A 23,426-nucleotide genomic window follows, 5' to 3' on the forward strand; every position below is an offset into this window, starting at 1 on the left:
TTCTCCTCCCCGCTGAGAGCTGGTGTGTGGTGAGCAGACCGGAGCATCATCCAGGTGGGGCTGCACTCTGGTGGTGGTGGAGGGGAGTCCCCATTACCTGTAAAATGCAATAATGGTCCAGAAAAGTGCTCTATAAGTGTAAGGAATTATTGCATATTATTAGAATTGATTGTTTTCTCCTCCTAACGTGTTGCAGTCACTAGGTAAAATGAAAGTCTCTGACAGTTCATGTCCCATTAACCTGATGGGGCAAAGACTGGAGTACCACATAAAAAAATAAAATACTTTCCGTTCAACTAGGTTTCCAAGTCTTGGGCTCAAACAGATCTCTGCCGCTTCCTTCTCCGAGTCAGTTAACAGCTCTCCCTCAGAAAAGCCATACAGTACAGTCCCAGCAGGGCAGGTTAAACAATGGACCGGCAGGGGGATTGCGGGAAACAGTGCGGTCTTCCTCTTCCTGTCCTAAAAGTCTTATCACAGCAATGTCTCAGTGTTTGTCTTATCACAGCAATGTTTGCTAAGGCCCGTGACTTCCCCCTGATCCATGATCCCGGGATCCAGCTACAGGGGGAGTGAGATCAGGGGATACACTGAGCAGCTAACACTTCTCTAACGGCCGCGATCATTAACAAGGGCTGTCCTTCTTTCATCTTGCGGCAGGTCATGCACGCCGGCTTCCTCCAGGGTCACTGCACTGCTGAGTGCTTTTCACATCCCAGAGCGCAGGAGCTCAGCGGACTTGTTCCTCCCTTCTCTCCCCCTTTGACGGACTATAATTTCTTGGCTGTGCATCTGGACGAGCAGCTGTCAGAGGAGACAGAAGCTATACTATGGAATGACCCCAGTATTCCGAGCTTCACGGAAAGGCATTCTGCGCCTAAGGACACGGACCAAGGCGGGAAACCAAATGGGATGCATAAGTGAAAGGAAGAAACCGCATGGCTTAGTGACGAGATGTGAAGGTTTCGCTCTTAGAAACGAAGGGGGATGTTGAACAGCAAGTTCGGTAGATATTTAAGATCAGATCACTTTATTAGCCCTATACAATTTCTTGCATTAGGAATTTGTCTTTTCTCATACCCCAGCTTGCTCTCCATGAGACACACAGACAGGGAGAGAAGCCTAGTGTCAGAGCGCAGGGTCAGCCATTTATACGGCCCCCCTGGAGCAGCTGGGGTTCAGGGCCTTGCTCAGGGGCCCAACGGAGTAGGATTCCTCTGCCGACCGCAGGGTTTGAACCTACAACCTTCCAGCCACAGGCGCAGATCCTTAGCTACAGAGCCAGCACTCTGCCCGAAATTTCATTTCAGAACTGTCATTTCTCAGCAGTGGAATGGAAAACACTCTAGAAATCAGCATTGCAGTGAATCACGACCACACTGGGGAAAGGGACAAAAAAAGCGGACTGTCTCATAGCGTCGTTACACCGGGACGTCCCATCCTGGTCCTGGAGGGCTGGCATGTCCACACATTCTCTGGATCTCTTCAGAACTGAGAGCTGTTAAACTGGCCCCCTCTGAGCCCACAAAGAGCTGATGGAGGCTGAGAGAGGAGCTCCTATAAGTACCTGCAAAGACACTGGCTGTGCAGGATCAGACCTGCCCACCCACCCCGTCCCAACACAAGAACTACAGCGCAACACAGTGGCCTGAACTGGCCGGAAAACTAGAGTCCATCGGAGAGACACCCGACCTATTCCCCAGCACACCCTGTCCCCTGAGCCGAGATCCTTGTTTTTCACTGAATCGCTGAGGGCTAAAAGTAAAAAAAAAGAGTAGCATGCATTCCTTGAACTAAACTTCATTTGCCAACAAACTGCTCTAGCCAGACATGAGCAGCAGCTGTGGAGCGGTGCCAGCTGGTGTTGTTAGCACTAACCGTGAACTGTTAACCCAGTGGAATGTGCCAGGACACCCACATTCGGAGAGACCATTCTGCCCACCCGCCCCAATACTCTTCCAGACCAGAGCGTCTGAAACGGCACTATTGTGCCCACATAGGAGGAGGGTCATGACCCAGCGTCTGGGCTGCCATCTTCAGCAAGGTTACCAATTAAACTACCCCCCCCCACACACACACACAAGGGCACACACACCATGTAGGGAGTACAGAATCTTCACCCAGCAGGGAGCAGCCTTGATGCCAAGCAGTCTCAAACAGCAGTGTTGTGTAGTGTTGTGTAGTTTGGTCTCATTAATCATGCGGGGCCACTCATCTCTACAGTGTTTTGCGTACTGGTGCACTGAAAAAAGCAGGTGCCTAATTGCGATGCTCAAGGGGAAAGCTTATGTTTAAGGTTAGGAAAATATATAATCACAATAGTAGCTCATCATGAACCTTTCAGTAGTTCAAGAAGAAAATCCCTCACACTTTGAAGAAATGGATAACACCTTTATTGCCATGTAATACTGACAAGGACATTATATACATACAGAATAAGGCCAGGTGTTGAGAAGTGTACATAAAATATACTGCATCAATTGCCTCTTCATAAATATCACAACACTTAACAAGCTGAGTCAGTAAACAAATCAAGACAAAAACATATTTTTTCTCTTTTCATACAGAAGCACAAATACAGAAATCCACAGGAGTGACTGTTAGTTCAGGATGAACACAGTGATCGTTCCTCAGGAAGAGTCAACAGTAGCAGCACGGACAACCTTTAGTACAGTCTACCCAGGAGAAACTCACGAGACTCCCAATGCACTGCGGTCCGCTCCAGGTTTTCATATGAGCTGTGCAAAAGTCAAAGAGGTGCGGAACATTTCAAACCTGTCACCCTATTTTAAGAAGATCTGCATAAGAGTGTCTACATAAAATACATTCCCTGCTTCAACAAGGGCTCACAGCCTGAAAACAGAAAAGGATCAAACTTGTGCAATGACACTTTTCTTGTGTCCTCAGAGTTATTAAGAAATTCACAAAGTACAGTGGTTGAACTGTTCATGCAAAAACGAGGGATTTCAGACCCTGGTGTGGAGAATCCTAAAACTCATCCCGACGAATCCGACAGCTGCTGGCAAGAAAGTGGAAGCCGTGTGGATCCGGGATCTTTCCCAGCCCTCCAGGGAGAGGATTTTACAGCATGTCAGCGCACTTGTCTTCCTGCGAGAGAGGTCCACTGGTACAGCCCAGCCGGCTCAGACCTGCCCTGATCTCTCTCGAGCCTGAGCCAGAGACGGGCCAAACTGCGCCCTCCGCTGTTTCACAATGGGCAACAGCCAGATCCTGCAGGCCTGAATAACGACTGGGGATCCGAAGGTAAAGGCAGTTGCTGTGCCCGAGGGAGCAGCAGCACAGCAACAGAGAGCACGGCCAGAGCCTTTTCCCCAGACATCCCGGGCATTGTTCACTGTCCCCGTTTCTCGCCCGGTCATGCCCTCTCCCCTGGCCTGCCATTTGAAAATGAGCTGCCTTTTTGGCAAACAACTATTTCTTTCCTTCATTACACCAGACAGTTTTAATACGAAGAATTAGAAAAATAGTCCAGTCCTTTCTAGAAATACAGAAACAGTCCTGGATAATCCTGGAAACCAGATTAAATCAAGACTTTACCCTGCCCACCAATCCCAAATTAAAATCTAAAGTTTTTCTTTATCGACACCTTTTACGAAACCACCCACAGGCACACTTGTAAGGCGATTTGTGGGCAGGCCGTTTTGGATTCCTGTCCCGATAGTCACTCTTTCTTGATGTTTGGTTAAATCACTTGTGTCACAAAAGTGTCTCTATAGTAATTCTCAGAAAATGACAAAACAAAAAAAAAGATACCGACTCTCAGGTAATTGGACAGTTAGATAGAACCTGGAAGAGGTGAGAGGTTTAGGAATATCTGTTTTGAAAGCCAGATTTTTTCATCTCTCCTGGGACAATTTAGCAAAAGGTAGTCTCCTAATTCCCCTGAAACTGCTTAAAAGGGAAACGCTTGCTCTTTGCTCCCAAGGTTTTTCCCCAAAAAACTGGGAGCACAAGCACGAGACCGTCTATCCAAGAGGAAATGGTTAGACTCCAGACAGCAGTGGATTTCAGAGTCTATGGGATTCCTCGCCGGATACTCCCTCACCTCTATTCCTGCTCCCTCAGAACAAGGATGCAGCTGGCAGGCACATCCAGGACGAGTCTGGTTCGTTCCAACAGGCAAAAGTGTCACGAAATATTTCTGCCGTAGTCTGAGGTACAGACACTTCGACACGTCACCCAACAACTAGAACGCTCGTATAAACCTACAAGCCCAACGGCTCGACAGCTGTGTTTATTTGCCCCCTGAAGGGGCGCCACCCCAGCCCCGCCTCTCAGCAAGGCTGCTCGAGCAGAGAGGATCTCGGGACGGGCCCCTCACGGGGACAGTGCGAAGAGGAAGCAGAGGACAGCTCTCCAGGGAGAAAGGACAAGCGGGCAGGCTCAGACTCAGGCTCAGGCAAGCAGTCCAGATCAGAGGCGGCGTCAGTCTCGGGCGTGTGGTTTGACCATATCGCGTAGGTCACCGCTGTGTGTATATAGGTCGGGGGCTCCTGGACAATGCACAGGAACAGGAAAGGAAGGGAGAGATGGGACGTGGAGACGGAGGCTTGCCAGGCCTGGAATGTTCCGGAAGGGTACGGGTCTAGTGTATGGTCAAGTTTTTCTCCCTCTTCTTGAAGAACGTACTTAACCGCCGCTTGGAGCCCGTCTCTGTGGGATCCGGGGCGTCTTTCCTAAGAATCAGACAAACGCAGAGAAAGAAATTAATAGCTGAGCGCCCTACAGAGCTGAAAAAGGTTAACCGCAGTGACTGTGAACAGGCCTGGAAGACTCAGTTCTGAGACGGTGCCATCCGGCCTCTCTCTGTCAAATAAGCTGATATTTTTAAAATGCCTCTTTACTCGTTAAAGTCTATTGTTTTGGCAATTCTGTGGTGTGCGCTGTATGTAGGCTTGGCGGCTTTGCCCCAGATCAACCTGACGCTTTTCAGACAGGAACCCAATAGGCTTTGCGCAATTCCTCTCAACTGAAACTAATTTTGTGTGAAAATTAAGTAGAATTACATTTTTGATTCATTTTCCTATTGCCAACCCAAAACTCCACTGATCAGACAGACAGAGCAGCTGATGCTCATTGCTGAATTCTTGCATTTAAGGAAAATGCATGAACTAACAGAGGGCAATTTGCAAGGATAATAAAATTAAGAAATGATGGAGCATTCAAGATGCCATCTTTTTTTTTCCCCATATAACAATGCATTTTAATCATGCCAAGTGATGACTAAGCAGCATCTTCCATTCAGAAACACTTGCTGCTCAGATGGTGTGTTTTCATGTTGAAATTGGCTACGGTGTAAGCCATCAGTCAAGCTGTTTGAGAAACCCACGCTCACTGAAGCGCTCTGGTTGATCTGGCTCCAGCTGGCTGCCCCAGAGGCACACAGAAGCCAGAATTTTAACACTTGTCATCAGAGATACTGAAAGAAGAAAGACTGCAGTATCAAAAGATAACAAGCGAGATCGTGTAAAAGATTTCAGGGTAATTTGATGTGTGTAATCCAAGCTAAGAACAATCTCCAGTGTAATACCATTCAACCGTTCATAAAGTTTCTTAATCTCATTTTCCATCCGGATTTGAAGGATGCGGCCGGATTCTTACAGGATTAAATCTGTGGGGCACCACTCCAGTCCTGGAGGGCCAGAAGGTTCCTGGTTTTATTTCCAGCTGAGCTCTTATTAGTTTCCTGACTGAACTCACTTGTTTAACCGGACCCTTCCTTGTTCTTGAGAAGCTGGAGAGTTACAGAGACCTGCTGTCACACATGCCGGACAGCAGCCCTTGAGGACCGGAGCTGGGCTCCGCCGGATTAAAGGAATCGCAATCCCACCTGCTCAGGTCGGCGGCCGAGCTGTACAGGCTGCCCCGCTGCTTCAGAGACTTCCTCTTCAGCCGGGAGACCAGCTCCTTCACTTTGCCCAACTGCTTCCTCTCCGTCTGCTGAGAGACACAGTCACACCCCCTTCATTGAATTATTTATTGCTTAAGATCACTTTATTAGCCCTATTCAAATTCTTGCATTAGGAATTTGTCTTTTCACATACCCCAGCTTGCTCTCCATGAGACACACAGACAGGGAGAGAGAAGCTTGGGGTCAGAGCGCAGGGTCAGCTATTTACACAGCGCCCCTGGAACAGCTGGGGTTCAGGGCCTTGTTCAGGGGCCCAACGGAGTAGGATTCCTCTGCCGGCTGCAGGATACGAACCGGCAACCTTCCAGCCACAGGCGCAGATCCTTAGCCACAGAGCCACTGCTCCGCCCCGCGGTATGTATGTGTGTAAGTTTATGTAATAGTGTAATGAACATAACATTACTGTGTTTACTGCCTTCTTTTCCCACGACCTTTTCTAAAAATGCCCGTGCCAACTTCGTAGCTTTGGATGCGTTCAAAAATTGGCTGTTCAGCCCACCTGAGTTGTGTGGCTGCTGGCACTTCTGAACAGCATGTGACCTTGGATTTTTTTTCAGGGCCCTTTTAAACATTACATTATTCAGCTACAAGGCTTAAAAAAACACCTGACCCCAAGGCACTGGCAAACGTGCGTGACTGTATCCGCGAGCCTGTGTTCCTGGGAACAGGGAAATGAGAATTCCACTGCATTTGGAATTTGACCTTTTCAAGTGTCACCAGCTCCAGGGCCTTCTGTATCTATACCAAGACTGGATGTCTGTAGCACTACCACTTGTCGTGGGATTGCTTGGTACCCAAAGGCAATGGTTTACACAAAGAGTCACCCAACCATTTTGTTGAGGTCGATTCCCTTCTTCGATAAATTAACTTTTAACTGCCAAATGGGTGAGATGGGCTGAATCTTCCTCTCATTTGCACAGTCTCATGTTCCTTTTCTGAACATGTGATCATAGTAGCTGTGCTCTAACACACTTCTACTCTGGCAAAATGTTGGGGCTGTGAACACTTGCTGCAGACACCTAGTGTCTGTTTCAACTCCACTCTGCCCCCCTGATATCACCCAGTTCGTTACAGCAATGCCTGAAAGGGAAAACATCTCAGTTCCTGATATTTGATCAGAGTAGAGTTCTTCAACAGGCCCATACTGATAAACCTTATGTCTGATGGCCTTCTTGGTGACTGTGTGTGAATGATCAGGGTGTGGCACTGCTCTGACCTTGGCAGGGATTTCAGGCAGAGTGTCCTTGATTTCCAGCAGGTTCCCAGTGCTGTGGAAATACTGCAGCGGGAGATCACATTGGTCTGTCAGATAAAAACACAACAAGGTCAGTACTGCACTCCTCCTCAGCAGGGTTACATCTGCACTGCATTCCAGCTTCAGCTCTTGATTCACTTCGCTGGGCTAATCGTTGATGCAGTAGAACCTAACTCTGTTTTATAGTCCCCCAGGTCTTTTAAGGTATCCAATCACACGGGGAGAGTAGCTGAAATATCTTTGATGCCAATTTAGAAGTGGCACGACTGCAGCCAATCAGATATAGATATTCAGCAGCTTTGCTGCTCTAACTGAAGTGAATGAGGCACATGGACGCATGGCCCCTGACACGCCCACTTACACAGCCACCCCTTTGTTGGACAAGCTATGATCTCCACAGTGCCCGACAGGAGAGTTTGACAGCAATTGGAGGATCAACGTGTCCCACACTGACATCACTGCACATCTGCAAAGTCTCGGGAGTCATCCCAGGCCTGCCCTGGTGGTCTTCAGACCTATTCTGCACTACGCTTGAGTCATCGTGGCTCCTGACGTCTAGTGACAGGAGCCAGGCTCCAGTGACTTTACTGGCAAACCGTCTAGTCCCGAATTCTTAACAACAGTGGCCAAACATCACGGACTGCCATGTGATTTTCTCCAGTGTCACCGTAACGCAAACCATACCTTCACAGTTTAAAAAGTACGCTGTTCTGAAAGCTGACTGCAACATTCATGTGGGATAAGACGTTTGTCCCATTAGATTGAGGGAAGTGGGAATATGTTCAATAACTTGCCACCTAAAACTACCTGACCATACACTCCTTTATACTTTAACTGACACAAATAACCAGGTAGAATTAACCAGCTAGTTAAGTATCCTCTCTTATACTGACAAACAGGTGTTAATCAAAGGCCTGCTCATTTAAAGGGCGATCAATGTGCGCGACATGCGGTCTCACCCAGGGGTTTCCTGTTCTGGAGGAATTTCTGCGATTCCGAGACAGACCGCTGTCTGAAGTGCGTGGGGACAAAGGGCTCCTCTCTCGAAGATTCGCTGGACCCTCGTTTCCGGGGATCGGTCTTCACAGTCTCCCGACAGTCCTCTGCTGTGCCACAAGCATCATCACTGCATAAACCCTCCTGCAGAGCAAATACAGAAGAACACAGGAACTGTAAGAAACGAGAAGAGGACATTCGGTCTTTCCAGCCCGCTTGGTAGCTAGCAACTAACTGCTCAAAGGACCTCATCCGGCCGGACAGAGCTTTCAGCTTGAACCATGTAGCTGGGGAGCTTGTTACACACTCCTACCACCCTCTGGGTAAATACGGTACTTCCTATTCCCGCTTTTAAATGCACTTCCACAAATAGGTCTCCACTTTTGTTCTCTGGTTTGTGTTTCACTCTCTGTTACGAAGAAATTAGCCGGGTTGATGCTGTCAGTGCCTTTGAGGATTTTGAATACTTTGCATCAGGTCCCCACATAATCTTCACCGATCAAGAACAAAAAAACTGCACTTCTTTTAACCTGCCCGTTTTAGGACATTCCTTGAACTGGAATGTATCCGGTTGCTCTCCCCTGGAATGATTCCAGAGATACAATGTTTTTTATAACTTGGTGACCAAAATTGTGCATAATAATATCGAAATGAGGCCTAACTAGTATATTATACAATGTTAACGTGCCATTCCCGAATTTGGTTTCTATGCTATTAACAATACGTCTTAGCACGGTCTTTGCCTTTTGTATTGTACGGACAGAGACCAGTCAGAGGTGCATTCTGTTAGCACGACCTGCCCACTGACTGCCCCCTTCTCTCTCACCTCCTGGCTACCCCGAGCCCGCAGCTTGCTTTCCACTCTCTTCCTCTCCCTCTGCAGGACCTGGCTGGTCTTCTGCAGCTTGGCCATCTCCTCCAACATGCGGCACACCTGCTCCAGGTAGCCCAGTCCCGAGCCCTGCAAAGCCGCCTCTGTCGCCACCCCGCTGTCCACCTGCCCCAAGCCCACAGGGGAACCAGAGAAGAGCCTTAGCAATCACCCATCAATACGGCAATCAATCAGTGTTTACATTCCCTCAGGTAATGTCATACAGCCTTTAGAAAACAATGAAACCAGCTTTGCTTGGGTGTTGTTTGGGGTTTGTTTGATGCTGCAACATGACTTAACCGCAGAAGTGTCTTCTGGGAGCTTGGAAACCAGCGGAGAGACTGGAAAGGGAATCTGAGATCACCCCATAACCCCAGACCCTGGCTGAAGGTTTGATTTGACTAAAACCCTGCTTTTACAGGGAAATAATGAAAAGCTTGGTAGTGTGGCGTGCATTGTAGGATTGTCTGAGGTTATTTAGAAGGAAGTTTAGATTTTATTGGAATAATCTTTAGACATAATATTTATCCCCCTTTTCACATATATCAGAATTTTTATAACACTAGTCTGCTCCATTCTTTCTCCACCATTACTAAGACAGAGGTCCTACGTCTTTCCCATTTTAACTTTCTTTGCAAACACACGTAGTTGATTTCCAATTCTAAAGGTAATTTTCTCCTTAAGATATTTCACTGAGACATTTGGATCTGGCTACAAGTCTCTAGTAATTTGTTTCAAGGCTGCAATTCTGACAGTTGTCAGAACAAACACTTCCACAGTCCCGGGGTCCAGTTTCAAGCGACCAAGAAAATTCTAGATTGTTCTTCAAGAATCTTTCAGAGGGAAATTGAGAAGGGAGTTGCAGACTAACACGTCCAACCCAAACAGTTCAGAGGCGTTAGGTTTGCCAGAATTGTGGGGTAGCGTGGCAGCCTGCCCAGGAGAACTCTAGAGCCGATGTGAGCTCACCAGTCCCACAGCCCCCCATTCCCACAGCTCCACAGTCTCCCAGTCCCACAGCTCCACAGCTCCACAGCTCCACAGCTCCACAGCTCCACAGCTCCACAGTCCCACAGTCTCCCAGTCTCCCAGTCTCCCACAGCTCCACAGTCTCCTGTTCCCCCGGTCCCCCGGTCCCCTGGTCCCACAGTCTCCTAGTCTCCTAGTCTCCTAGTCTCCTAGTCTCCTAGTCTCCCAGTCCCCCTGCCCCCCGGTCCCACAGTCTCCCAGTCTCCCAAAAACGAGCGGGGAAGAAAAGCCTGGCTCACCACTTCCCCTCTCCAGCAGGCATCCAGGTACTCCAGCCCCACGCAGCTCTGGGAGAGACGCCCGCTGAGGGGGCACAGCTGGGCGTCGGCGGTCTCCCCCGCGGCCTCCGCCTCCCGCAGCGAGGGCACCGGCGACAGCCTCGCGCGCAGGCCCTTCCTGCCGCGCCAGTCCGTCCTGCGCAGCGCCTGCTCCACTCTGGAGCGGGCGGGGGCGAAAATGTCCTCCGGGTCTTCGTCCGAGACCGAGGGGGGGCGGCGCAGGGGAGAGTGGGGGAGTGGGGAGGGGGAGGGGGACCCCTCTTTCTCCGTGTCCGTGGGGTCGGTGGAGCCCGTCAAGGAGAAGCTGCACTCCGATCCGCGGGGGGTGGAGGGTGTGGTCTCGGCGCTCGGCATCTCCACCCCCGAATCCTCCGACTCGGACTTGGACAGCACCCCCACAGCCCTGCCGCCGCCCACCGCCGACGGGACCCCCCCTTCCTTCCTGTCCAGGGGGGGGCAGCTCTCCCACATCTCCATCAGCGTGCCAAAATTCCGATACAGGTTCATCTTGGTGAGGACCACCTCATTTTCCACAGCCTGGCTCTCTGCAAGGGTACGAGAGAGAGTTAGGGCAGTAGCAGAGGTGAAGGAGCACAAGGTGCAGGCAGGCAGCCTTCTGCAGTGAGTCAAGACAGGGCGGCTTTTAAAATACTCCTCAGCCCCCACCCCCCACCTTCAAGACTCCGTCACAAGCAGAGGAGCTGGAATGACTTCACTCCCTTCACATCCAAATTCCTCCTCTCCTCCTCCTGCCCTCCCCCCTCCTCAGGACAGCACCGCATTCCTGCCTGTGACTCAGCCCCAACACCCCCGCTGGCTTCTCAAGAGCGGCTCACGTGCTGAGCATTTCCATTTTCTCTTTTGTGTGCGAGCGAACTGCCACTCTGCTTTCCTGCTCCGGCTGCTGCCCGCTGCCCTTGGCGTGCCCGTCTCCGACCGCACGCGCGTGTCGGAACAAATGGAAGATGGGGCCAATCACCGACCTCAATGTGCTCAAACAGGCCTTGTGGAAACTGTGCATTGGTTGATATGTTATTTGTACAGCTTGTCGCTTCATTCTTATCCGATACAATTCCCACATCAGAAAGCTAGACACGGTTCCCTATCTGTCTTCACTGTTACAAAGACAGAGGACAGCTGGAGCCATCTTGTTCCGGTTTCATGTTTCTTTTAATATACAGTATGCCACCTTCATTTTTCCCCAGTGGTTTCCCAGCTGTTTGCTCCTCTGTATTTGCTGTAGCAACATGACTCCCACTGCACAGCCAGCTGACCCATTTCTGGTTTCACCAACTGTGTTGATGAAGTGTCCATCAGGGTAAATCTCAGACACTGCATAAGAAGACTGAAATACCTGCAAAATACTCCTTAAACCTAAATTGGAACAAGGGCGCTTCACAATAGGAGTGTTTGAGGTTCCTCACTACTGCTACCCCCTCTTCCAGGACCAGAAATGGGACCCCTGTATGAGCCGACTGTATGGCAGCAATAAATAGCTTCAGTCCTTGAAGGCAAGCTGTATAAAGGAGGTTTTTAATTGAGGCCACTAAATCAGTTAACTATAAGGCCAGGAAATGTGACTTGGCTTAGCCAAATAGTTAAGATCAGCAGTGGAATGAAAAGAGGAAGACTCCACCTCCCTCATGGCTGAATTCCCAAGAGCAGGTATCAGTAATCAAGTTCCTCTATTCCCCCCCATTCAGTTTCCACATCACACTTCCACAGGGTCTGAAGAAACAGTGGCCCCGTCCACTCCACTCCAGTGCCAGCTCTTCAGTGCAACCAGTAGCTCATCTGGTTAACAGCCTGGGTGAGCTACACTGGAGTCCCGAAACGGAGGGGACTGGAAGGGGAGCCGGCTTCAGATGCCCTGCCTTACTGAAAGACTGAGTTGGGTGCCTTGTAGAACAGCCTGCACTCAAGGTCGACTCTGAGCAACACTGCGCTAGTTTGTAGGGCTCCAGAGACAGGCATGAAAAAAAACGGCTCAGGATGTAAAAGCTAAAGGCACAAACGGAAATATCCTGGATTAAGCCTAAACAGACAGAGCAGCCATGAGACCTGTAAAAATGTGTGATGCCTGCAGGCACAAAACTGCAGGGCGACATAGGAACAGATCGGTCTGTTCCTGTTTCTTATTAAGAGGCGTTTTCTTTTAAAAGATGAAGGAAATTAAAAGGCACTTCCACATTCCCTGTTTGAGAAACTGGCCCGGCTGGTTCAAACCTCTGCCTCCTGAGTCACCCCGTTAAAAAAAGAGGGGGATCCCTCTACACCCCTTGGAAGAGGAGCCCAGAGATGTCTCTCGTCATCCAGTCGCACACACTGCCTGCCTGTTCATGGTGCCAGTTATAAAAAATGTGATCTTCCACAGCCTGCCTGTAATGAATTCTGCACAATGTCTTTGTTTTCCTTCACGTGGCCTGAGGCTTGTTACACAACAGCACAGGTTTACCCATTAGAAGAGAACAGCAGCTACATGGCCGGAACCTGCACTGTTATAAGAAGAGACTAGCAGCTACGTGACCTGAACCTGAACTATTATAAGAAGAGACTAGCAGCTACATGGCCAGAACCTGAACCTGCACTGTTATAAGAAGAGCCTAGCAGCTACATGGCCAGAACCTGAACCTGCACTGTTATAAGAAGAGACTAGCAGCTACATGGCCAGAACCTGAACCTGCACTGTTATAAGAAGAGACTAGCAGCTACATGGCCAGAACCTGAACCTGCACTGTTATAAGAAGAGACTAGCAGCTACATGGACAAAGCCTGCACTGTTATAAGAAGAGACTAGCAGCTACATGGCCAGAACCTGCACTGTTATAAGAAGAGACTAGCAGCTACATGGACAAAGCCTGCACTGTTATAAGAAGAGACTAGCAGCTACATGGCCAGAACCTGCAGTTAGCAGTTAAACAACAGTACAGGTTTTGCCCATAAGGAGACAATGGCTGCTGTATATAACAGTATGGTTTCTGTCTGTAAGAAGAGGATAGCAGACTTGCTGAAACCCTGTATAGATTTTAACATATACAGAAAATGATACAAACCTAAACTATTAGAGAAGACACGTGCTGTATGTGTTTTTGGAAATGCACTCTCAACTATCTTCATATGCAATGTGAAACTGCAGCTACTACAGCTTTTAAAAGGTACAGAAAGATAAAAAAATATATATTTTGAATTTAAAAGTAAAAATAATCTTTGGATAATATTCAAAAACTTCTTGCACTGAGAAATGTGAAAAGTTATCAAGAGTGAAGACCTTAAGCAAAGGGGAAAAGAAATATTTGGGATATCGATTCCCAAGAAATGCTCATAAGAAAATGAACACGTTATGAAAACAGTGGCATGGGATATGAGCTTACAGATTTAGCACCTTAATTAACCTGACTGGTTTAAGTACGAGTATGCCAGAATTTCAGTCTTTAAAGCTCACGATATAAGGGATGCGGAAGATATATAGTGATCCTTTCCTCAGATGTCCACAGTTAGGCCAATGTGCCCCTGGAGTTTGTGCAACATTAGTCTATGCCTGACCGCACCTCTTACCAGTAGGACTGACACCCTCCAGGACCAAAGCTGGAAGTAACTGACTGCACTAGTTAGGATGGTAAGTGAGCTCTAGGTACAGCTGAGACCGAAGACCATAGACCCCTCCAGGCTTCACGGTCAGGGCTGCAGTCTGGAAGCAGTTTTCTCTCGAGCAGCGGACACGAGAAACCAGGAGACAGGCACTGCTGCTATACACGCGAGCAAGCCAAGAACTTACTTTACACAGTCTGCCTGTATCAGTTTCTACTGTATATACATCATACATTAAAACTTCAGAGAGCTGGGTATTTTTTTTTACAAAGGCAATCCAAACGAAAGGCATAACAGCAGTGCCCCTCCAGGATTTGAACCCGCAGCCTCCCAGCTCCAAGGCAGTGCTGCCAGAGAAGAGGCTGGCTCACTCATCCCAAGTGACGCCAGCGATCTGCAATGCCTCAGTCGTCACACGGCACATTCCAGGGGAGAGATAAGTAAAGGTACATAGCTCGCATTCCAGGACGACAGGTAACCTGCATCGCATCAATCAATGGAGCTTTTCTTCTCTTTCCTTTAACCCCTGGGGGCACCTCGAAGCCAGCTGGGGGGCGTCCACGCCGACTGCACGGCGTCGTCCTCCCCTTTCTGAATTCCTGCATTCCTCCACGAGCCTGCAGAGGCTCTCGCACGCCCCATGAGCACCTGTAGATCTGCTCGCTACCAACGGGGGGAACGGACGGGCACCAGGGGGTCGGAGGGGTTTTAAAATCTGCCCCTGGATGAGGTGGCGATGGGCGAGAGAGCATTGTGTGGGTCTATGATATACTCATCTTAATAAGCTCTCACACTGTAAATTCCAAACCCTTCAGCCTGGCTGTAGCAGCATTAGAGGGTCAATTTCACCTAAAACTCACCTCCACTATTAATACAAAACAATCTGAATCTGGATCACCATGGAACTGAAAAGATACTGCTGCTCGAAATTAGTCCAGTGAAGAACAGCAACTAGATGCATTATCAGATTATGGACACACCCTACACTGGCAGGCTGAAGGAGCTGAAGCATTTTAGACTTGAACATAGAAAACTATGGGCCTAATACTAGTATTCAAAATACCTAAAAGCAGGAGAGTTCTTCAGAAGAGTGAAAAACAAACCAGAGGGCACAAGAGGAAACCGTATGGAAGTGCAATTAAAACCGAGAAACAGGAAGCACTTCTTTACACAAATGGTTGGGGGAGTGTGGAACAAGTTACCCAAGCTATGCTGTTGATGACAATACTCTGGGCTCATTTCATAAACGGCCGCATGGGATCCTCAGATCAAATTGCAAGCCAACAGGCTAGATGTGCATCACTGCAGCTCTGATGTAGTGCTAATGTAGGTAAAAAAACAGGCACTGATCCCTGCTGTGCAGAAAAACCAGCTGCTAACGACGCCACTGATGGTGTCCATTGTGGTTAGGGAGTCTTCCCAGCAGGAGAGTTCACACCTGCTTCCAAAGTCATCATTGAGCCTCTGTTAGCACACCTGAGAACAATACCTGCTCTCAGAACTCCCAGATAAGTTCCTTCTGGCCTCCTAAACCTTGAATCTAAAATCCACAGAGGATTTTTGATTCAGCAAAGTAAAAGTCTTCCATAGGAAATGAACAAAATGGGATAAACGTATTTAATAGGCAGGAAAGGCAAACGACACAGAAAAAGATCCAAGCTAAACCACATAAAAATTATTGCCTTTCAATGGCGGGTGTTGGTTTATGGTACATTTGCAGGTTTAAATACCTCCAATTCTAAAACAAATGGAGAACAACCCCCCCCCCCACCTCCACCCCGCTTAAAATACTCTTTTGAGTCTTTGTTCTCAAAAGTTAAACTATTAAAGATTAAGTTAAAAATGTTTACCTACACAGCTGAGTGGAACTGTTGTCCTGGCTCTCACGTTAACAATGAACAAAGACTTGAAAGGTTTTGTTACTCCAGGGCAGAAACTGCTCCCCCTCCCGTTTTCCACATTTCAGAAAAACGCTAACTCATGAGTTGAAAGGTCCAAGCATAAAAACAAATTGCAAAACCCTAGCCATTGGAGATCAGCGTAAAAACCAGACACCCATTGAACAGGAATGTCACGGTCAGCAGCTGGCAAAATCCGGAATGGATCAGACTGCTGTGCATTGGGAGCCTAATCTCCAGCCCCGTGCCAGGTGTGCTCTTTTCCATGTTCTGTAACAAATATGATCTGTATCTCTCACCTATTTCTTAGACTAGGGTCAGCAGCAGAGTATGAACCAGGGTGGACAAGTGTAATGAGAGCTGCATTATAACTGAGAAAAGGATGTCTTTACACCAAGGGCCATATCACCCTGCAGCTCACAACTGACAACCCACTGAAGCTAAGCAGATGTGAGCCTGGTCAGTCCCTGGGGCCAGTAGGGGACACTATACTGTAAAAAGGCTCCGTCCTTCAGATGAGACGTAAAACCGACGTCCTGACTCTCTGTGGTCATTAAAAATCCCAGGGTGTTTCTTGGAAAGAGTAGGGGTGTAACCCCGGTGTCCTGGCCAAATTTCCCCCTGGCCTTTACCAATCATGGCCTCGTAATAATCCCCATCTCTGAACTGGCTTCAACACCCTGTTCTCCTCCCCACTGAGAGCTGGTGTGTGGTGAGCGGACTGGAGCATCATCCAGGTGGGGCTGTACATTGATAGGGGTGGAGGGAAATACCCATTACCTGTATAGCGCTATGAGTAGAGTGTCCAGAAAAGCGCTATATAAGTGTAAGGATTATTATTATTAATGGTTGAAGGAGAATGGAACAACCCAGCTGGGCTACTGAAGCTGCTAACCCAGCTTTTTTCCAGAAACAGCAGGATGGGATTCTCAGATCAATTAACTACCAGTATCAATTAACAGCCACCTTCAAGTTTCACAAACCTCCTCGTATCCCTCTTTACTTCTCCACATGCCCTCCATGTGTAATTCAGGACACAAAAACAGCGTTGGCACATGCTAAACATGTGGATGAGCGTCACAGGACACGTGTAAGAAGACAAACGAGCGATAGGAAAGAGGATCAGGCTGAGCCAAGTGACACGGGGCTATTCCCAGGCGTACAGAAGTGCTTCTTATTTTTACAGCGACGGCTCGGGAGAATTAAGACAATCCTCCCCAACCTTTTTCTTTTGCGTTTTCCCTGTAATCTTGCCCGGAGTCTTTAAGCTCCTTACGAATGTCTGAACCCGTGTCCAGCCACTTTGCGGGGATCTGCGATCGCGGGTTATTTCGCCCGCCGTTGTGTGGAAGCTGTGTCTCCGGAAGCACGTAAGACACAGGCAGACCTGGACACCCAGAGAGGACAGGCTCAGTGACCACAGCCTGGCCATAGAAACTGGACACAGGCAGACCTGGATACCCAGAGAGGACAGGCTCAGTGACCACAGCCTGGCCATAGAAACTGGACACAGGCAGACCTGGATACCCAGAGAGGACAGGTTCAGTGACCACAGCCTGACCATAGAAACTGGACACAGGCAGACCTGGATACCCAGAGAGGACAGGCTCAGTGACCACAGCCTGGCCATAGAAACTGGACACAGGCAGACCTGGATACCCAGAGAGGACAGGCTCAGTGACCACAGCCTGGCCATAGAAACTGGACACAGGCAGACCTGGATACCCAGAGAGGACAGGTTCAGTGACCACAGCCTGACCATAGAAACTGGACACAGGCAGACCTGGATACCCAGAGAGGACAGGCTCAGTGACCACAGCCTGGCCATAGAAACTGGACACAGGCAGACCTGGATACTCAGAGAGGACAGATCCAGTGACCACAGCCTGGACTGATCCCACAGCGTGGCTCCACTTTCCACTCGCGCGCCTCCACACACCACAGGGCTGAAACAATGGCAGCCTCCTCAGCGATCCATTAGCCACGCCCTCCCCGTTCGCACCCCAGCGGCCGCGGAGAAACAGCCTCACGAGGGGGTGCGCGGGTGGGGGGCGTTGGCCGGCGTTATCTCGCCGCCGGGCCCGAGCTACAGGGCGCGCGCCAACGGCTCTGAATGCCCAGGCCTTCACACTGCCGGGAAAGTCAATGGGCCTGCACACCCTGGGGGATTAGCTTTGTTAAAACCACAGGAGGAAAACTAAAGCAGCCCTTTTGTGGCCGGGCCTGTTTTTTTTTTTGGGGGGGGGGGGTAAGGGAGGAAGTGGTGCAACGGATTTCAAATCACAGCTAACACACACACAACAAAAATGCTTCCAGGTTCTGTACACTGGCAGAGTAGCTGCCCTGGGCGAGAGATGACAACCCTGATGAAGTACAGCTCAGTGAGCACAGCCTGGCCATAGAAACTGGACACAGGCAGACCTGGATACCCAGAGAGGACAAGCTCAGTGACCACAGCCTGGCCAAAGAAACTGGACACAGGCAGACCTGGATACTCAGAGAGGACAGGCCCAGTGACCACAGCCTAGACATAGAAACTGGACACAGGCAGACCTGGATACCCACAGAGGACAGGTCCAGTGACCACAGCCTGGCCATAGAAACTGGACACAGGCAGACCTGGATACCCAGAGAGGACAGGCTCAGTGACCACAGCCTGGCCATAGAAACTGGACACAGGCAGACCTGGACACCCACAGAGGACAGGTCCAGTGACCACAGCCTGGCCATAGAAACTGGACACAGGCAGACCTGGATACCCAGAGAGGACAGGCTCAGTGACCACAGCCTGGCCATAGAAACTGGACACAGGCAGACCTGGATACCCAGAGAGGACAGACTGTGCTCCCACTGCCAGCAGAGAGAAGCAGAGGCAGAAGCATTTTCTGTAGCACTGTAAGAAATACTTGGGAATAAAACATTCTTCCTCTAAATAAATCTAATCTCACAATTCCCACACTACCTAGAATTAGAACAGCTTCCAATCACCCAATAGAGCAGGCAAGTCCTCAAATAACATCACTGCCCTGAATGACCCACTTCATTCACCACAAAGGGTACAGCCCAGCTTGGTGACACAGCAGCTCCACAGCACAACAGATCAGGAGGAAGAGTGAAAACTGCATCATCCACTGAAGTAAGGGGAAATTAGATTACACAAATCCAAAGCTTTTGCCGGGACACAGGGATCAAAACCCCAACACACCCATTCTATCAAACTGTGGCCTGGATTCTTTCATGACCATGCAGCCATTATTTATCCTCAATTTAAGCAACTGAAAGAAGGCACTTCCTTCATCTGCGTACAGGAGACTGGCCTGGAGATTGAACATCAAGAGGTGATCCTGCACCTAAAGGCCCACCAACATGCCCAGCCCCCCTCCTCTTCAGAGATCACAAGAGACTGGGCTACACACTGGGGTTACTGCCATCAAGACCATGTGGTCAATCATGGCAGCTGATGCTTCAAAACTACATTTCTGTTATGAGGGATGTCAGAATCCCAATCACAAGCAACCGATTGGAATTAAACTGTCTCAAGCCTTTAGAACTTGGCCATGGAATAGTTACCCAGAACACTCTCCACTGGATTGGGAGAGAAGCAGTCGGGGACCCCTGATCCAGATCTCCTCGTCTCTGTCCTGCCTGCTCCCTTCACCTTTTAAATTCAGTCATCTTTACTGGCAAGACCGATGAATTTCAGTGTTGCCAAACACATACAATCAGCACAACAGGTACTGACATTTACAGTATAAACATCATTGAGCACACTGGTCAGCTACATCACATAAAGACTCCTTCTCTTCCTCATCCTTCCCTCTCTTTCTGAGCACAGACTCCAGGAGTCTCTCCCCTGCCACCAGGAATTGAAGCTTCTGGCCTAGGAGAAGGTCAGGAGTTTATGTAAACATAGTTTGCCATTAAGCCCAGCAGGGCTCTTTGTGGTTAATAAAACACTGCATTCTCACTCTGTAACCTGCTGGATAACCTGCTGGATTGTTTCCGGGAGATCTGGTGCTGATATCACCAGGGACACACAATGACTCTTAATGCTTGCTGATACATAAACATTGTGTTCTCAAACTGCTGAGGACAGCCTACTCTTGGCTCATTTCCAAATCTGGGTGTCCCCACTGTGTGCTGGCGCTTGATTTACACCCCACTGTGCTCTGCTAATTGGATGATTATCAGGATAAACTGAACCATTAACTGATCTCAATTAATGATCTCTTCAGCTGTTTTAAGCTCCTAAGGGGCTGCATGTTCCCAGATATGACAGGGTTTCTAGAGCTATCTTGACACCTCCAAGCGCTTCCCAGCTAAACAAAAACAGCTAACAAAGTCTGATTAAGGACTTCAGTGGTTTAGTTTAAGTTCAAGCTCAGCTGCATTGAAACCCCAATGTCTCCCCCCAATCTCCCTCAAGGCACTGTTACCATGTCCTCTGTCTGTCTCTCTGTCCCCTCTCATCCATCTTTCATGACAGGAGAGACAGACTGGAGTTTAACCGCCACTGCCCTGGGCACTCCAGGCGAACGAGGCCTGAACCAGTTCACCTCCCAGTACAGCCTGTGGTGACCGGTGACCCTCGTCTCTCTCTGACCTCCCTCACCCTGCCGGCTCCTCCAAGCTGTTCTCTCCTGTGCTACACACCTGCCTGCTTCTGAGGGCTATCCTGCCAGTCGAGATGATCAGCCTGCTCTTTGAACAATGTGCAAGCTCTTCTCTCGGTTATATTCTGTTATGCATTTCACGAAATTGTTATTAGGGTCAGATCCTCCTTAATTCTCACTTGTATCACCTGGTTCAAGTTCCACTGTTGATTCTGAAGACATCCCCTGGGTTCACTGTCAGTGCCTTTGTTGGACCCTGAATACCTGTATGACAATCCTGTCTGTTCAAGTTCCTTCAGCTTGTCAGTGCAAGACATTCCTTTAATTCCTAGTATGTATCTCACTGCTCTTGTCTGGACTAATTTCAGAAATGCAATATCTTTTCAACAGCATTGCAACGCAAACTGTACACAATAGTACCAATAAGGACTTATGAGTGTGTGGTACAATTGTAGCATAATCTATTTAACATCTCTGTTTTTGTACACACTTAACATTTCTTTGCCTTTTCTATTGCCTCACCACGTTGTCTAGAAGATGTCAATGATGCATCAACATAAACATCCAAGATTCTTGATAAGTAGCCTCTTGCTCAGTGTTTCCCAATGTATACTATTCACCCACTATGTCCCTGAGTTTGCAGGGACTTGAATTTTATCTATGCTCTTGGTTGCTTCTACTGGTGTTTGCTAATCCTTCTAATTTGGGATCATCTGCAAACTTTTCTAGTTTACCAGCTATATCAGAACCTAGATCACTGATAGATCCTTACGGTTCTGCGGTAATTATGTCACCCTTACCTGCGCACGCTGTATTATATTAACTTATTTTCAACCCGTTTCCCTGAAACCATTCCTTTTTAAGGAACATCAAATATTCCTTAAACAATCAACCAAAACAACACGGATGAGACAATATGGGGACCCGATTCACAGCTGCACAGGCTCCAGAGTACAGTGCTTTATCGATGAGCTTCAGAGCTCTCTGTGTGCGACAGTGACTTGGTTCCCCTGGGTCCTTCGAAATGTGCCTCTGATGCTTACAACAGTCAAGCAGACGTACAAACCTCTACTTCCGTATCGCCCTATAACCACAGGGACTAATGTACAAGGTAACCAAACGCTAAGAAATTAACACCGCTGGCCTTAAACACTTCTACAGGTGCAACAAAGAGGATAAGACTGAAATCGGCATGGGAAGATGGGAATTTCTTATAACTTAAGCAGAACATGCCTGGCGCTGCCGTCTCCGCATGTACAGAGTTTTCAGCTTCAGCTACAGGTCCTGTGTTTCTGTTCTGACATTTCAGTTAACCGAGGAAACAGCTTCTTGATGGCTCGGTCCCACACCCGGCTACTGCACACGCTTTAAGAGAGACCGGAGGGTCATTATCGATATTTTTTTATATCGCTTTTCACAAATCAGAACCAGAATAAAAATGGATTTAAAAAATGTCTCGAATGGGAACGCAAAATCAGTGTTGATATGACAGTAACAATGCTCAGTGGTACAAATAACGACAAATAATTGCTCGCCAACATTGCGTAGACCTTTTAATTACGTACAAAAATGAATGAAAGGAACGAAAAATAAAGGTCTGGAAGTATCTCCATTTCGAATCAGTTTAAATTATATTTAAATGTACATTACGGAGTCGTAGTGCCCCATCTCAAGATGCTTTCAAGACACCACCACTGCTAAGATGCGCAGATGCACGATTGAAGGAGCCGAAAACATGCTAGTCTGCTGACTGCATCTCTACACGAGTAATCCGGTTTCAGGGGAAAATATAACCTACCCAAACTAAATGCAATACGAGGCCATGGTAAATAGCAGGTTTTTAGCATTTAGGTTATTACCATTGTAATAAACAGGTACTGACAGGCACAGCACCCTTACCTCGCCTTCGCTGTTTCCAGATGGCCAGACGGCCGTGTTTTCTCGGCATCGTGGGTTTCTGCAAACTGTGCAGGTCTCGCATCACATCGCGTGACAGTTCCCGAAAAAAAAACAAGCAAGATTTTCTTTAAAAAAAGTTGGTCGTCTTTAAAAACAAACTCAAACTCGTTACAGCAAGACTACGAATGCGAACAAAACTGTGATACCAGCGTGACCAAACTTTCAGCTTTCTCAAGATTGAACTTTTTTTACTCTATCTCGCCACTAGTGGTTTTATTTAAAAAAAAATAAGTCCAATTTCAAACACGCATCTGGGTTTGCAAACTGCAGAGATTCCGTTTGACTTTTCAGAAAACCGCAGTTGGTCTCATCCCTCTCACCGCACTCAGTAACGGAGTGAGCGGCGAGCACTGGCGATTTTACAGCCCGTCTACTGTGGGGGTCGAAAGGGGTGTGGTCTGGGAGGCACGAGGGAGCTGAGGACGGGGGTGGGGGGGGTTACTAAATCCAAGGAGCCCAATAATCAACCACGGGACTAACTTAGATACCTGGTTTTCTTTCCAAAAACACGAAAACACCACGTGACACGTGAGCTATGAAACTTAGTTTTGTTGATTGACGTTCGTTCCAGAAAGTCATTTCGAGGAACAATAATTATTTTATATACCGTATGCTATATGATCTATTTTACATACCTACTGGCTGCTCACAGTTATATTAATTGGAATGCAGCCCAGCAAATGCGCACTAAGCCGCTGCTGAACGCAAGAGGCTATGTCGTGGCTCCTGAACCAAGTGCATATTGGGAAACCACGAATGAGACATTCTGATTTTTCCTTCCAGCACGAAAAAGCAGAAGAGAAGAAATACTCGTCTCAAATGAAACGAAAAACAGGCCTTTCAGCTCCTCACTGCTCTACATTTTCCAATGCACTAAGTTACAGTTACAATACAAAGAGATAATCCTTTCTGATTTGAAATAGTCTGCACTTTTTGTTTCCTCAAGGTTTAAGAGATAACATTTGTTTCATCTGCATCATTTGAAACAATTTTGAGTAGTATCTGTA

At 48.2% G+C, this 23,426-nt stretch overlaps 1 protein-coding gene across 2 annotated transcripts; it reads right to left on the reverse strand.

Moving 5' to 3' along the window:
- Positions 1 to 2,370: 2,370 nt before the first annotated feature.
- On the reverse strand, positions 2,371 to 22,787 carry LOC148674472 (uncharacterized). Of its 2 annotated transcripts, none has more exons than XM_088624615.1 (7): positions 22,360 to 22,787; positions 10,323 to 10,906; positions 9,010 to 9,180; positions 8,147 to 8,327; positions 7,149 to 7,234; positions 5,852 to 5,958; positions 2,371 to 4,697 (listed from the first exon to the last, which is right to left on the reverse strand). In XM_088624615.1, exons 1-7 carry the CDS (start codon positions 22,439 to 22,441, stop codon positions 4,607 to 4,609), a joined length of 1,302 nt encoding a protein of 433 aa, XP_088480741.1. In that variant the 5' UTR covers positions 22,442 to 22,787; the 3' UTR covers positions 2,371 to 4,606. The 2 variants fall into 2 exon arrangements, with proteins under 2 accessions (XP_088480741.1, XP_088480740.1); XM_088624614.1 differs by having other exon boundaries at positions 5,852 to 5,961; positions 22,360 to 22,785.
- Positions 22,788 to 23,426: the final 639 nt, after the last annotated feature.

This window comes from Lepisosteus platostomus, chromosome 3 (genome assembly GCF_059453375.1).
Source record: "Lepisosteus platostomus isolate fLepPlt1 chromosome 3, fLepPlt1.hap1, whole genome shotgun sequence".
In the NCBI taxonomy this organism is placed as follows: domain Eukaryota; kingdom Metazoa; phylum Chordata; class Actinopteri; order Semionotiformes; family Lepisosteidae; genus Lepisosteus; species Lepisosteus platostomus.